The sequence below is a fragment of the Oncorhynchus kisutch genome, linkage group LG1 (assembly GCF_002021735.2).
Source record: "Oncorhynchus kisutch isolate 150728-3 linkage group LG1, Okis_V2, whole genome shotgun sequence".
Taxonomy (NCBI): Eukaryota; Metazoa; Chordata; class Actinopteri; order Salmoniformes; family Salmonidae; genus Oncorhynchus; species Oncorhynchus kisutch.
This window is the reverse complement of record NC_034174.2, coordinates 63,592,579-63,606,069: the sequence shown is the minus strand read 5'-3', so window position 1 is coordinate 63,606,069 and position 13,491 is coordinate 63,592,579. Positions and strand designations below refer to the sequence as shown.

At 46.1% G+C, this 13,491-nt stretch overlaps 1 protein-coding gene across 6 annotated transcripts in view; it reads right to left on the bottom strand.

Moving 5' to 3' along the window:
* Positions 1–13,491, bottom strand: part of LOC109889527 (testis-expressed protein 2) — a 58,685-nt gene that overhangs the window by 12,357 nt on the left and 32,837 nt on the right. For 3 of the 6 annotated variants that reach the window (XM_031829442.1, XM_031829447.1, XM_031829444.1), the window contains exons 3-8: positions 11,796–13,359; positions 7,519–7,719; positions 6,897–7,239; positions 6,400–6,638; positions 6,030–6,194; positions 5,196–5,295 (exon numbers count right to left, since the gene is read on the bottom strand). In XM_031829442.1, the coding sequence (XP_031685302.1) occupies positions 5,196–5,295; positions 6,030–6,194; positions 6,400–6,638; positions 6,897–7,239; positions 7,519–7,719; positions 11,796–13,334 (2,587 nt within the window). In that variant the 5' untranslated portion in view covers positions 13,335–13,359. The remainder of the gene's footprint in view (positions 1–5,195; positions 5,296–6,029; positions 6,195–6,399; positions 6,639–6,896; positions 7,240–7,518; positions 7,720–11,795; positions 13,360–13,491) is intronic. The other 3 variants (XM_031829462.1, XM_031829452.1, XM_031829459.1) reach the window with 1 other exon arrangement.

Sequence of the window (13,491 nt, the reverse complement as noted above, 5' to 3'; positions counted from 1 at the left end):
TTTGAGTTGACCTGTAGCCTCACTGTTCGTGTTGATTTCACAGAAACACAGCAGGTTGAGAAAACGAGGAACTATGCATGAAAACCAACTAGTGACACCATTCACCTACAGGGTGAACACTCCCAGAGAATTGGAGAAGCTGCGCTTCTTTCTCCACACCGTCCTCGCCAAGCCTGAACGCTAGCTGTGCTAAGTGGCCACAAGACAACGCAAAACGTACACAAACGCACCCCAGCCCTGTCCACTCAGACCACATCCCCATGGTGTGTGAGAGAGAGAGAGAAAGCCAGGGGACTTGTGGCCCTTGCCAAACCCTGTGTGGCCCTGGTGATAATAAGGCTGTGCCCGACAGCGTTAGGGGTTAAGGGAGGGCAGGGCTGGTAGCGTGGGGGGAGGAGCACCAAATCGCTAGCTGCGAGAGATGTATTGAACGACCAACTCTGTCCTAATTGGGGTGAGCTGGAATGGTGACGAGACAGACAAGCAGAGCAGGACCAGACAGACAGACCGAGAGAAAGATGTGGGTCCTTAGGTCCACAGTCTATTCCACTGCCAGTGAGTTTTATTGATCGTGGTTGCCCAGCAGTTTCCAGTAAGGCAGAAGGCAGAGACCTTGAGCTGCCTGGAGGACAGACTGGGCCTCTCTAACAGTCCTGGATTATATAAACGTTTCTTTAGAATGTAAGCTAGAGGAATCTTTTCCTTAAGAAACATTATAGTTGCATACTCTTGTTCCAATGCAAATGATTGAAACGTTGGTGAACTCTAGCAAATATGTGTCTGTTAACCTGCACATTGCCAGTTCAGCTGTGTGTTAGCCTCAGTCTAGAACAGTGGTATTCAGTGGTGGGGGTGGGGGATTGGCACTGCAGTGGGGTTGCCAAAATAAAAATAAAATAAACATGTTTCAGAGATGAAAATGTAATGAATTGAAGGTTATTTGTTGATGTAAAATGAATGTTTTCCAGCTAGATTCATCAGCAAATTCTACTGTTCGTGAGAGTTCAATATTGAACTAATCCCTACTTACTTGGGGACCTATTTCGAAACGGTTGCAGCATATGATCATTACCAAGTAACATTAGGTTGCGAGATAGTGGGACTCTAACCTAGTTGGATCGAACCACTATATCATTGACAACATCTTACACTGCAAAACATCAGGCAATAACACAGTATTTTCCCAGAAAGCTGATTACTCTTTAAACCCATAACAACTCACACAAAAACACAATTAACAACCCACAAAAAAATGGTTGTCTGTGGAAGCCTGGGTTGATGCTCATTCTTATTGGAAAAGAGTAAGTAGCCCCTCCCCATTTCACTCAATACTTTACTGTTTGGTGACTAATGAACATAACCCAGTCCCCCTGAGTGTAGTGGAAGTGCATTCCTCCAACTCCGATCCAACAGAATCTGTTGCCCTCAGCCTGTGGTGGAATCCATTTCCTCTCCCATTAAGTCTCAGAGCGCCGGGTAATAGAAATGACAAAACACTGGAGGCAGTGACTCACAGAGGAACAGCAGGTAGATACCGAGAGACAGAGACAGAGAGTGTTTGGCAAAAAGAGGAAGAAAATGGTATGAGAGGAACAGAGAGAGGGAACAGAGAAACTGGTAGAATGAAAGAAAGATGGGTAGTGTAGAGAAGCGACAATCCAACTGCCAGACATAGAAACGCACATTCTTTCACTAGTGTTCAACTCTTCTTGTCTGTAACTCAGCCCCATGGGGGAAGCATATTCAAGACTGGGCCCTAGCTAATTTATTAATTTCACCTATATTTAACCAGGAAGGGCTCATTGAGATTTAAAATCTCTTTTTCAAGAGCGTCCTGGCCAAGATAGGCAGCACCAAGTCATTACAAAAATTACAGACAAACATGAAAACCTACAAGTAATCTAGTAAAAATCATAGAATTCACAAGAGTATAAAACAGCAAATTAAAAACATTGACAGGTCAGGGAATCAGTCTCAAGATCATTCATCAGTGATTTAAAAATACCAATCGGGACAAGTTCTTCCAGTTTAAAAGTATTTTGTAAGGCGTTCCAAGACTATGGCGCAGAGTACATAAAAGCCCTTTTACCAAATCCAGTTCGGACATTTGGAACAGTTAGCAGGATAAAGTCCAGCGAACGAAGAGAGTACCCACCACATTTCTGAACAATAAAAATGCCCAAAATAAAAAGGTAGTAAACCCAAAATGGCTTTGTAATTTTTTTAATTTATCCATTATTTTACCAGGTAAGTTGACTGAGAACACATTCTCATTTGCAGCAACGAGGGAATAGTTACAGGGGAGAGGAGGGGGATGAATGAGCCAATTGTAAACTGGGGATTATTTGGTGACCGTGATGGTTTGAGGGCCAGATTGGGAATTTAGCCAGGACACCGGGGTTAACACCCCTACTCTTACAATAAGTGCCATGGGATCTTTAATGGACCTCAGAGAGTCAAGACACCCGTTTAACGTCCCATCCGAAAGACGGCACCCTACACAAGGCAGTGTCCCCAATCACTGCCCTGGGGCATTGGGATATTTTTTTTTTAGACCAGAGGAAAGAGTGCCTTCTACTGACCCTCCAACACCACTTCCAGCAGCATCTGGTCTCCCATCCAGGAACTGACCAGGACCAACCCTGCTTAGCTTCAGAAGCAAGCCAGCAGTGGTATGCAGGGTGGTATGCTGCTGGCATAAATAAAAGTACACCAGTGATTGAGCCTACGAGTGACTAGAGAAGACCAGCCAACCCTGGTATACAGAGTGCAGTGGTGCATAAGGGTTTTGCAGTTTAAAATAAATCTCAAAGTGCCATGGTAAAGGGTGTCAATTGATCTCAAACACTGAGCGGAAGCATTCATATATAAAATATCCACATAGTATAGTAAAGGCAAAAATGTAGCTGATACTAGCCTCCTTCCGGCTTCAAAAGAAAAACAGGCCTTATTCCTAAAATAAAATTCCCCATTTCAGCCTCAATTTTTTTTGTAAGTTATTGAATATGCAATTTAAAAGAGAGGGCATAATCAATTAAAATTCGAGGCCATAGGATGGAGGCCATAAGATGGAGGCCATAGGATAGAGGCCATGCCCCAATGGAGTAGGGCATTCAGTGGGCCAGTCATCTTTGGCCATTGCTAGAATGTAAAGTACCTGATCTATATGTCACATGAAACCATCTCTCTTAATATTCACACACTAATAAGATGCAAGAAAATCTACACTGTGGGGCATAACTTCATTAAGGGTGTATGTACCCATGTGCTGTGTATGCACCCAATAATGATTACCTACTGTGCAAATACGGAAGGTAAGGTGCTTGACGGTTAGATGTTACGAGAGACACTTAACTTCTGCTAGAAAGCAACCAACCGACAGTCACTCCACTAAAGTTGAGGCATATTCATATTATGAGCTGATTCATATTATGTACCGTCCAAACTTCTGCTCAACTGTACTCTACAAACTGCAGTGTGTTTGTACTGAGAAGCTGGTTGTGCAACTAACAGCCAAGTCTATGGCCCCTCTAGTGTACCTCAGCCTTTATTTACTCAGTCTAACAGATAACCATGTGACCCACTCAACAGCTCAGGACTTGATTACATTGTACTTAGCAAGGCATTTTCCCGCAAAACACATTCCATCACAGTAGCATAATATTCTAAACAAGAGCTTGATTAACAGAGCACGGTACTCGTCGATAATGTTGTCAATGGGTGATATTGAGTGAGTAAACGCCTATCAGGATTGGATAGACTCCTGTGGAACATAATGATCAAATTCTTCTTAATAGATATATTCATTGAGTTGAGGTATTGCCCCTACTGGGATTGGAAATGCTTCTCCTGTTGATGAACGTAAATGTTACAATTCTTAGTCTTACAATATAGAATGGAAGCATAAAGTCATCACCGACACGGACCAGTCTGGCGTCTCGTTCAATGAATAACCTACTGTGTCATTGTGGTCGCTTGGTCGTTGTTAGCACTGTTAGCTAGCATTACACAGTGTCTCTCAGTGGTGTTGCTGTCCCCTGGTCCAGGGGTTATGACAGAGCCGATGAACTCAACACAGAGCCCTAATATTACAATCGTATTAATCAGAGTAAGGGGCTGGATAAGGGAGCGGTGGGGAGTCAAAACACACCGACACGTCCGTACTAGGACAGAGCAAAGAGAGAAAATGTACATGTGTTAAACAGTAGCGACGTGTGTGAATAAATCAGAGGATGTAAATCAACACTGCGCCTGTCAGAACAGAAATGACAAGATTGTTATAATACTGTTATTGCATAAAATGGTTGTTTTATGCAACAGAATAGGGGATTTCTAGAACACTCTGTGTGTGTGTGGGCTGAAAGCAGGCTTCTTTAACACTGACAGTGGATTTACAATGGATTGGTGATTAGACAACATTCCATTTCATGATTAGTGTCTGTGTTTGTCTGTCGGTAACAGGGAGAACTAATCTCCAGTTTCTTTAAAAATAAAATATTTTGTATTCTAGGTTGCGTTAGTATTTTTGTACAAGCGAGCAGTAAATCTTGACGTCTGTTGCATGAGAGCAAAATGTGCCTTTGAATAAATTCTCTCATCTGTGATTTGTCCTGAACATCCAGGAGGATGGACGTTACTATAAAATGCTGTGGCATAGTCCTGCTGGTTGGGCTCTCAATGAATCAACTACGGGGAGGGGGGGGGGGGGGGGCTGCTCGTTGACAAGCTCCATTACTGCTGAAATGAAATAATAAAGTTGATGTGTTTTGAAGAAATGTGAAAGGTCTCTCCTTTTGATTGCAATAATTCCACGACACGACATACAAACACCCACAAAACTGCCCGTATGTTTATAGAGAGCCATGCTGGCCTGAATCTACAGTTCATGCCTTCTCGTAAAGGGCCTTCCTGAATGAAACAGTGATTCTAATAAACAGATTGCACAGCACGGCACTAAATGACAGCCCTGCATCTGCCACAATGTCACCACGCAGCGGAGGGGATCAATTGCAACGCAGGGGCGGTGTGAAGTGGAATTCAAACCACATTGCACAGTGGGAGCCTGGCTGAGCGAGTGTGTTAGTGGCAGAGTATGTGTGTTTGAGTGTGTGTATAAACACAATGCATTGCAATTTTCTTCATTGGTCAGGATTTGGTTGATGGACAGTACAGTAGCACACATCCAGGGTTCTTGCCTTGATGGTCCACTGAGGGTTTGGAGGCGCCAAGGATTCTGGGAGTGGCCACGCCCATGTCCAGCTCTGTCAGGGTCAGCTCGTTCATGAAGTAGGGGAGCTGGGGGAGAAAGAAACAGTCAAGCAGATCTCTTTACACACACACAGTCTGCAGCTGCAGGGGTATAGTAAGTGCAAGTTAGAGGTTGATGGTAACAGGCCACTCACTCGCTCCTTCGACATCTTCCCACATTCTACTAGTCATTCTCTTCTGCCACAAAGGCCCCTATCGACTCCCTCACGCCGGCTAGCTGAGACAACAAGACTAACAGCCAACATCACCACATGACATTGGGAATATGACCAGACGAAGGGCTATCGTGGGGCTAGTAACAACCCCAAAGATGAAACAATGGGGTTAATCGAAGGACCAGGATACAAAACAGGGATGAAGAGAGAGAGGAATAAGGGTCTCTCTCTGAGCCCAGTGAGGAGTCTCTGAGTCCTGTGGCGGGGCTGCACAGCGGAAGTGGCTGACATTTAGAGTGTGTGTGTGTGTGTGTGTGTGTGTGGTGTGTGTCCCTGCAGAGTCGGAAGGATCCACTGTGAGGCATTAAGTCCCTTGGTCAATTTTTATTTAGTTTTTTCATTATTAGTCATGCATGGCCCATTCTCACTCTCTACTCTTCTTCCGAGCCAAATAAACCTTGCACTCTCCCTCTTCTTCATCCCTTCTGGAGCTCAGTGGTAACAGAATACAGTACAGATACAACAGTGTAAGAATGCTCTTAAGCACACAAGCCCTTTTTCACAACAGGGCCATAGGTGAGAGGCAAGAGGTCAAAGGCCACTCACCCGGATCTTGCTGAGTTTCATCTGGATCTTCTTCGAGACCACGTCGGCCCAGTAGGGCTCGCCCAGGAAGTCCCATGCCACCCGGCCAATCAGAGAGTTCACCCAGGCAACAGGCTCCTCCTCCCCCAGCACCAAGACAGGGCCAAAGCTGCTGCTGCTAAGCAACTAGTAGGGAGGCGGGGACACAAGAGGAGAAAAAAAAAGGAAGCATGATAAACTTTAACTTAGCACTGTAATTTGATTAATTTACTGAAATTATGTATAATAAAAACAAATGATTAATTTAATAATAGAGTATAGTACAGTAAAGTATTTTCTTTTTTTTAAAGACACAAAAAGAGAAAGAAATAAGGGAGTGTTGATGGTGTACCTTCTTGCCCAACCCAGGGCTACTCTGTGGACTCTGGACTACGGGACTAGTGGCAGCGACGGGGGTGGCAGTGGCAGTGCCAGTCTCGGGGGGCACCAGGGTGGCCATGTATACACTGTAGTCCAGTAGGGACTTAGTCTTGGCTGTTATGCCTGCTGTTGAGTCCTTGGTCCTTGGCTGAGACGCTAGCACCTCGTCCAGACTGCTGCGGCTGCTGCTGCGGCTGTGAGAGTTCAAGGCTGACGGTGGGGGGGTCAAAGGTGAACAAGATATTAGAAAGAAGCAGCTAGATCAAAATATTGAATGTGCATTATGAAATACAAATGTAGTCTTGCACTTTCCTCAGGTGCATTCACATTGTCACACTATATATGTGCAAGCATGCTAGCGCCAGACATGATTGTTGAATTAAGAGACTCAACAAGTAACAACTTCCTGTAAATAACTAGTATGGAAGAATGTGCGTGTAAGTTGGTCCGTGTGTGTGTGTGTGTCACCTAGATCAATCCACTGACCGGTCTTAATCCCCTGCAGACTGGTGGCTCTCTTCATCCCCGTCTTGGGGGGCTTGGAGGCCAGCAGGATCCTCCGGTGCCACTCCTCCTTCTCCCTCCCTGTCCGACCAAACAGGTACAGGGTCAGCTCTGGACCACAGGACCTTTTGGCCTCCTCCGTCCCCGCGGTGGCCTCTCCTGTGGTCGTGGTTCTCTCGTGTGTGGTTTCGCTGCTGTCGCCCTCTGCCTTGGACATGAAGTCGTCCTGCTTGGCCAGCTCGATGCAGATAGGGTACTTCTTGTTCCACACGCGCTTCCTGGCCAGATTCTGGGGCACCAGAAAGATCTAGAGATAGAATACAAGGATTGATTGAGTTGGGTGTGACCTAATGGGAACTTAAAACTGAAATGGACTCCAAGACCAAAGGCCAAGTACACACACCACATATACTATATGTAATATATAGCAGATGGTGACACATACACCCACACCCACAACCCCTCTTCACCCCCGCCCGTAGCTGATCGTGGGTCAATCTGCATTTTCCACTTTAAAATGGTTAAGGTTAGGATTGGGGTAGGTGAAGCTGATCCAAGATCTGTACCTAGGCGGAAATGCACCCACCTTGCTGTCAGTGAGGTCGTAGATCTTCTGGCTGATGTAGCTGACATCGGGCTTGGATTCGTTATGCGTGGCCCGCCGGGCGATGTTGCGGTTGGGTTTGGACAGGCGCAGGATGGAGCCCTCCAGTCTCACATACACAGAGTGGGTCAGAGTGGCGTGGTATGTCTCTGGGTCGTAGTTCACTATCTCGTTCATCCATCCCTGCAGGGTGAGATGGAGAAATTAGTCAGGGAATTTTTTGGTACCCTTCCCCAGATCTGTGCATCGACACAATCTTGTCTTGGAGCTCTAAGGACAATTCCTTCGATCTCATGGCTTGGTTTTTGCTCTGACATGCACTGTCAACTGTGGTACCATATATAGACAGGTGTGTGCCTTTCCAAATCATGTCCAATCAATTGAATTTACCACAGGTGGACTCCAATCAAGTTGTAGAAACATCTCAAGGATGATCAATGGAAACAGGATGCAGCTGATCTCAATTTCGAGTCTCATAGCAAAGGGTCTGAATACTTATATATATATATATATATATTTTTTTTTTAAATACATTTACAAAATGTATAAAAACCTGTTTTCACTTTGTCAATATGGAGTATTGTGTGTAGACTGATGAGACAAATAAATAATTGCATCCATTTTAGAATAAGGCCGTGAAGCAACAAAAAGGTAAAGGGGTCTGAAGACTTTCCGAATGCACTGTATGAACCTCCAGTAGTGCTGAACCCTTCCGGAAAGACACTACAATGATTTTAGGCACCTGACAAAGCAAATTAATGTTAAATGCATGAACATCCGATTCAGTCTACGTATAGAAACTAAATCACAATCATTGTGTCAAAATTGAGATCACAACTCCGGTGTGTGTGTAGAAATGGTCTGGAACAGATAAGATGGCTTTGGTAATGCTCAAAGTAGGCTGCTGAGAAATATGGTGCATGTCTTGTCAATGGACCTGAGCCTGAGTCTCTTTGGCTTAGCAGATAGCCTTTCGGCTCCTTTCCTGGGTTTGTTTGCATTGTCATTTCAATTTATGAACATGCAATAAGTATTCAAATGAAAAGCTAGTCCTAGGGAGCTAGGGCGCACCATGTGTGTAGTTAGACCAAAATGATGTAGTTTGGTGGGTAAAAAGGTCATGATTTGTTTTTGAAAAATAGCTTCCAAACATATTTGGTGTGGAGGTCAATTATAAAACTTTATGGTAGAAAATGAACTGTATTGATTTATCTAGATGTTTTCCCCTCAGAAATCACTCCTGCTGGCTTAGACTGCACACTGTGTGTGTGTGTGTGTGTGTGTGTGTGTGTGTGTGTGTGTGTGTGTGTGTGTGTGTGTTCTAATGTCACTGCTACCAACAGCTTCATTAAACTACTAGGCGTAATCAAATCTAAGGGGTGGAAATGAAGTCAGTCTAAATCCCTGGACATGCCCTATGCCACAGACGGGAACAGTAACTTCTAAAATGCTTAACCTTCAAACAACGGTGATGCCATCAGACTCGAACACACAACTATCCACGACTTCACCTCAACCCCGATGGTCTGCACTGTTAGGTATAGTGCTCCTAGTTGCTCCTAGTGGCTATCATCACTGTTACAACCAGTGCATATTGTTCACGTTATTTCATTCCACCATGTGAAATATTTCACCGCCGGTTTGGCCTTGAACCACTAACACAATCCTCATCCAACGGCAGTAGATTGAAGAGGATATTAAAATCGCGACAGCAGTCATCTAGTAACTCGCTGCCTCTTCTCCTCGTCAGCTGAGTCTGAAGTAGTGCACTATATTGGGAATAGGGTGCCATTTAGGATGCAACCTTCCAGTCGCATCTCGTCCCTTCCTCTTCGCAGAGATCAAGACGGCCCCTAGAGCTTTGCCATCACAGACACACAAGTCTCCAGCAGGAAACTTGATATAGGCCTAGATGTGCTGGTTCTATTGCTCCTACAGCTCGACATGAAGAGAGGGAGGAGGGAGAGAGAGAGAGAGACAGAAAAAAAGAGAGGAGACAGAGTGGGAATGTGAGAGAATGAGAGAAAGAGAGCGAGACACAGAAAGAGAGAAGACACCGTTGTCACCAAATTCTCATATTATAGTCATGAACAAAGCCTATCCCTTTTGTGACCCAAACACCACCATTCACTGTCCCTTTGACTGACAAGGCCAAGCCCAGGACAGTAAAGCCTGCCAGTTAATGTGCTTGTGTGCTGTCTGCCGGTGATGTTATCATCAGCTTTCCAATATGTGGGGGTCAAACAAGACAGTGAACCCTCTCCATTATATTATGCGACTGACCGACTGGCCTTCACAGCCAGTCCAGAGGTGACATCATTTGGAAGAGGGCCACGGGACGTGGGGTGACCACTCTACCACAGAGTCTATTACTGTCTGGCAAGCTATGGAGGGCATTAGCAGTGAAGAGAAGTAGGCTAACAGGCTTTGAGTATGATATATAGCCACAGTGGGTATGGTCTGTCTGATCCATTTGAGTGCTAATGCTGCTGAATGAGGCAGCTGGCTAGCGCTAAAACAACTTCCCTCAGGTAATTTATTGTCTATTAGCGCTAACAATGGAGGATGAGGTATATTTGCCTCTGAGCCTCACTCTTTTGTTCCCTCTGACATCAAAGTGGTGAGCGAGACGATCTCATTTGATGCTCAAATAGGCGCATTTCTTCTCTGAATGGCACTTTATGTGGTCTGTCACAACAGGCATCTGCATTTGTCTAGAGACTAGTCAGTAGTCTAGAGGAGGATAATAGAAGAGGCTGTGAGAGGATGCTAGCAGATACCCATAGACTTCCAGTCATTGCGCTAACGTTAGTTAGCATTGGTTTGCAAAACTACCTGGAACTTTTCATACTGGACACCGAGACACAGAAATGGTATCCACTAGTTCATCTGACTCTGGGGGAGTAGATAAATCGGCTCATTGCTAAAGTCCCGAAGTATGCCTTTAAGCCAGTCAAGGTGGGTGCTGAAACATTGTACAGGTAACTGCCAAAATAAAAGGACACTTGTGTAAATGAGGGATACAAAGTATATTGAAAGCAGGTGGTGCCACACAGGTAAGGTTCCTGAGTTAATTAAGAAATTATCATCCCATCATGCTTAGTGCCATTATTTTGGCTACAATGTCTAGAAGAGATCTCAGTGACTTTGAAAGTGGGGTCTCAAAGGGTAGGGTGTCTGTGTGCGTCTCAGTCACCAGATCTCAAACCAATTGAACACTTATGGGAGATTCTGGAGCAGCACCTGAGACATTTTCAACCAGCATCAACAAAATAACACCAAATTAAGGAATTTCCCATGTCAGAATAGTGTCGCATCCCTCCAATAGAGTTCCAGACACTTTTAGGATCTATGCCAAGGTGCATTGAAGCTGTTCTGGCAACTCACGTTGGCCCAACGCCCTGTTAAGACACTTTTGTTGGTGTTGCCTTTATTTTGTCAGTTACATGTAGGTGATCAGTCAGTCTAAAAAGAGACCTGATCTAGACCTACTTCACAGTGCTCTTACAATTAATTCTTTACAAGGTTTGCACAATTCCCAAATTCCCAGGTTCTTTAAGAAGTCACCAGTTGGAGGATTCCTGGAATTAGGAGAGAATAAGCAGGGAGGAAATCCTCCAACTAGGATTTCTGAAAAATCTGGGAACATTAGAAGATTCATGTGAAAGTATTTTAAAGGTTATTTTATAAAAACAGTATTACATTGACAACAGCAGGAGCTAAAATAATAATTTGCAGCTATTAAGACCAGGCTACAAGACGGTCATCCAGCTTCTTCTTAAATTTACAATGAACACTAATGAGATCAAGGCTAGTGAATTACAGGTCAACCTTGCTCTGATAGAACACAAGTATTGGGAAAGATCAACGTGATACCTTACCACAGCAGGTCTCTCATTGTTAACAAATAGAAATCCGGCCATTAGCTAGGTAATAATAATATGGTGTTATGAATCTTTCATTTCTGGGGCTGTGTTCAGCACCACTGCCTATTCGTGTGACCATGGATTTCGGCATATCTTCAGTTAATTGGTTTTTACAGTGATTTCAAACCTCTCCTCTGGGATCCCCAGACTGCCCAATGAATTTGCTCTATTCCAGAGCTAGCACTACTGATCCCACTTCGCGACTAATCATTAAGCCCTTGCTTAGTGAATCCGGAGTGGTAGTTCCGGGGTACAACTCAATTGTGAAACATCTGGGGGTCCCTGAGGAGGGGTTAGAAAACCAATAGGTTAGAAGACCATGGAGTTCCTCACCTTGAAGATGTTTGGCTCTTTGATGCCCATCTGGGCCATGTTCCACAGCCTCCCCTGGTGTCTGGGATGTCTGGAGCGATTGCCAGAAGGCTTGGGTCCGGCCAACCACACCACAGCGATAGCTAGCATGAACCCTAGTCCCACTCCGAGCAGCATACCCCCAACGTAGGTGGGCAGGGGCAACACGAAGTACCCGTAGACCAGCGCTGTGATGATGATCAGGGTGTAGTGTGGAATGCTGGGTGGTGGATCTTCTCCCTCTGACTTGTCGTCACTGCATAGTTCCGGACTGCCACTAGGGGGAAGTCTCACTTGGCTGCATGTATTGTTCGTTCTGTCAACATAATCCCCGTCGGTATCCTCAAAGTCCTCACTAGACAGGACACAGAAGTCCTCATCCTCCAGCTTGGCCAGGGCCGACATGGAGCACTTGTCCAGGCCGAGAGAGGCGGAAACGGAGGAGGACATCTTAGGACTTCTGGTGTGACTGGTTTCAGCGGTGGGATTTGGCAAGCTGGCTCTGTTTCCGGTTCCCTCGGACTCCCAGTCATCCCCGGTTTCCTCCTCCTTGATGCTGTAGTTGTTGTTGCTCTCCGGTTGGCCGTTGTTGAGGGAGGCCAGGCAGGTGAGCTCCGAAGCACTGGACGAGAGCGCTTTGGACCGGAAGGCACTGCTGCCAATGCCTCCGCTCTTGTCCTCCATGATCTTATTTAACATCTGGAGAGGCTCGTAGATGGCCTCTGAGAAACGGCGCTTAGTGTCCTCGATGCTCGCCTCCACAGACGCCTTAAAGAAGTTGCGGCTGTCTGGGGAGGTGAGCGTCGAGGAGGGTGCAGTCTTGGAGTCACCCCCGGCAACAACACCCACCGGGGCACGGGATTGGGTGAACTGCTTGAAGAGTTGCAGGTGGAGGCGGGAGTCCGAGAGGCGGTAGGGCGAGGAGGAGGAGGAGGAGGATTCCTGGGAGGTGTCAGAGGAGAGCGACTTGACCAGGGTTTTCATCGGGTGGCGGTGGCGCACGGAAGTGGGGGCAGCGGGGGAGATGGAGACAATCTCAGAAGGCTCGACGATGTCAGAGGATAGAGACTTGACCAGGCTGAAGAAAAGTTTGCCGCTAGACTTGGAGGGAGAGGAAGTGGATTTACAGTTGGAGGCAGGGGAAGGAGAGGAGCTCTTCGGTTCAGAGGGTAATGTGGAGGTAATGGAGCTTTGAGGACCAGTTGAGGATGACATAGGCAGAACTGCAGCCTGAGCCTCAGAGTTCAACCCGGCTCCTTCAAGGATCAGATCCGCGCTGGCCTCCAGGGCCTTCACAATGCCTGGGTCCTCCTTGGGTGCAGCAGGGGGATGAGGAGAGGACGCAACTGCCCCATAGAGCTCCTCTTCCTCCTCCTCCTCGCCCAGGGGCGAGAAGTGGATGGTGATGGACTTCCGGGACAGCGAGCCCTGGACGTGGAGCTTGGGCACAGGTGGCGGCCGTGAGGCTGAGGGAGGAGGAGCTTTGGCGTTGTCTGCATGGCTACTGTGGCAGCTGGCCATCGCAGTGCTCCTGCTGGGTCACAGTCTAGGGAGATAGACAGGGAGAGGGCAAAGGTTACACACATGTCCCCATACTGTATCATTACCAAACAAACTCATACTACAAAGTATATGGTGTTAAATGGGTATTAATATTGACCACACACACCTATGCAAA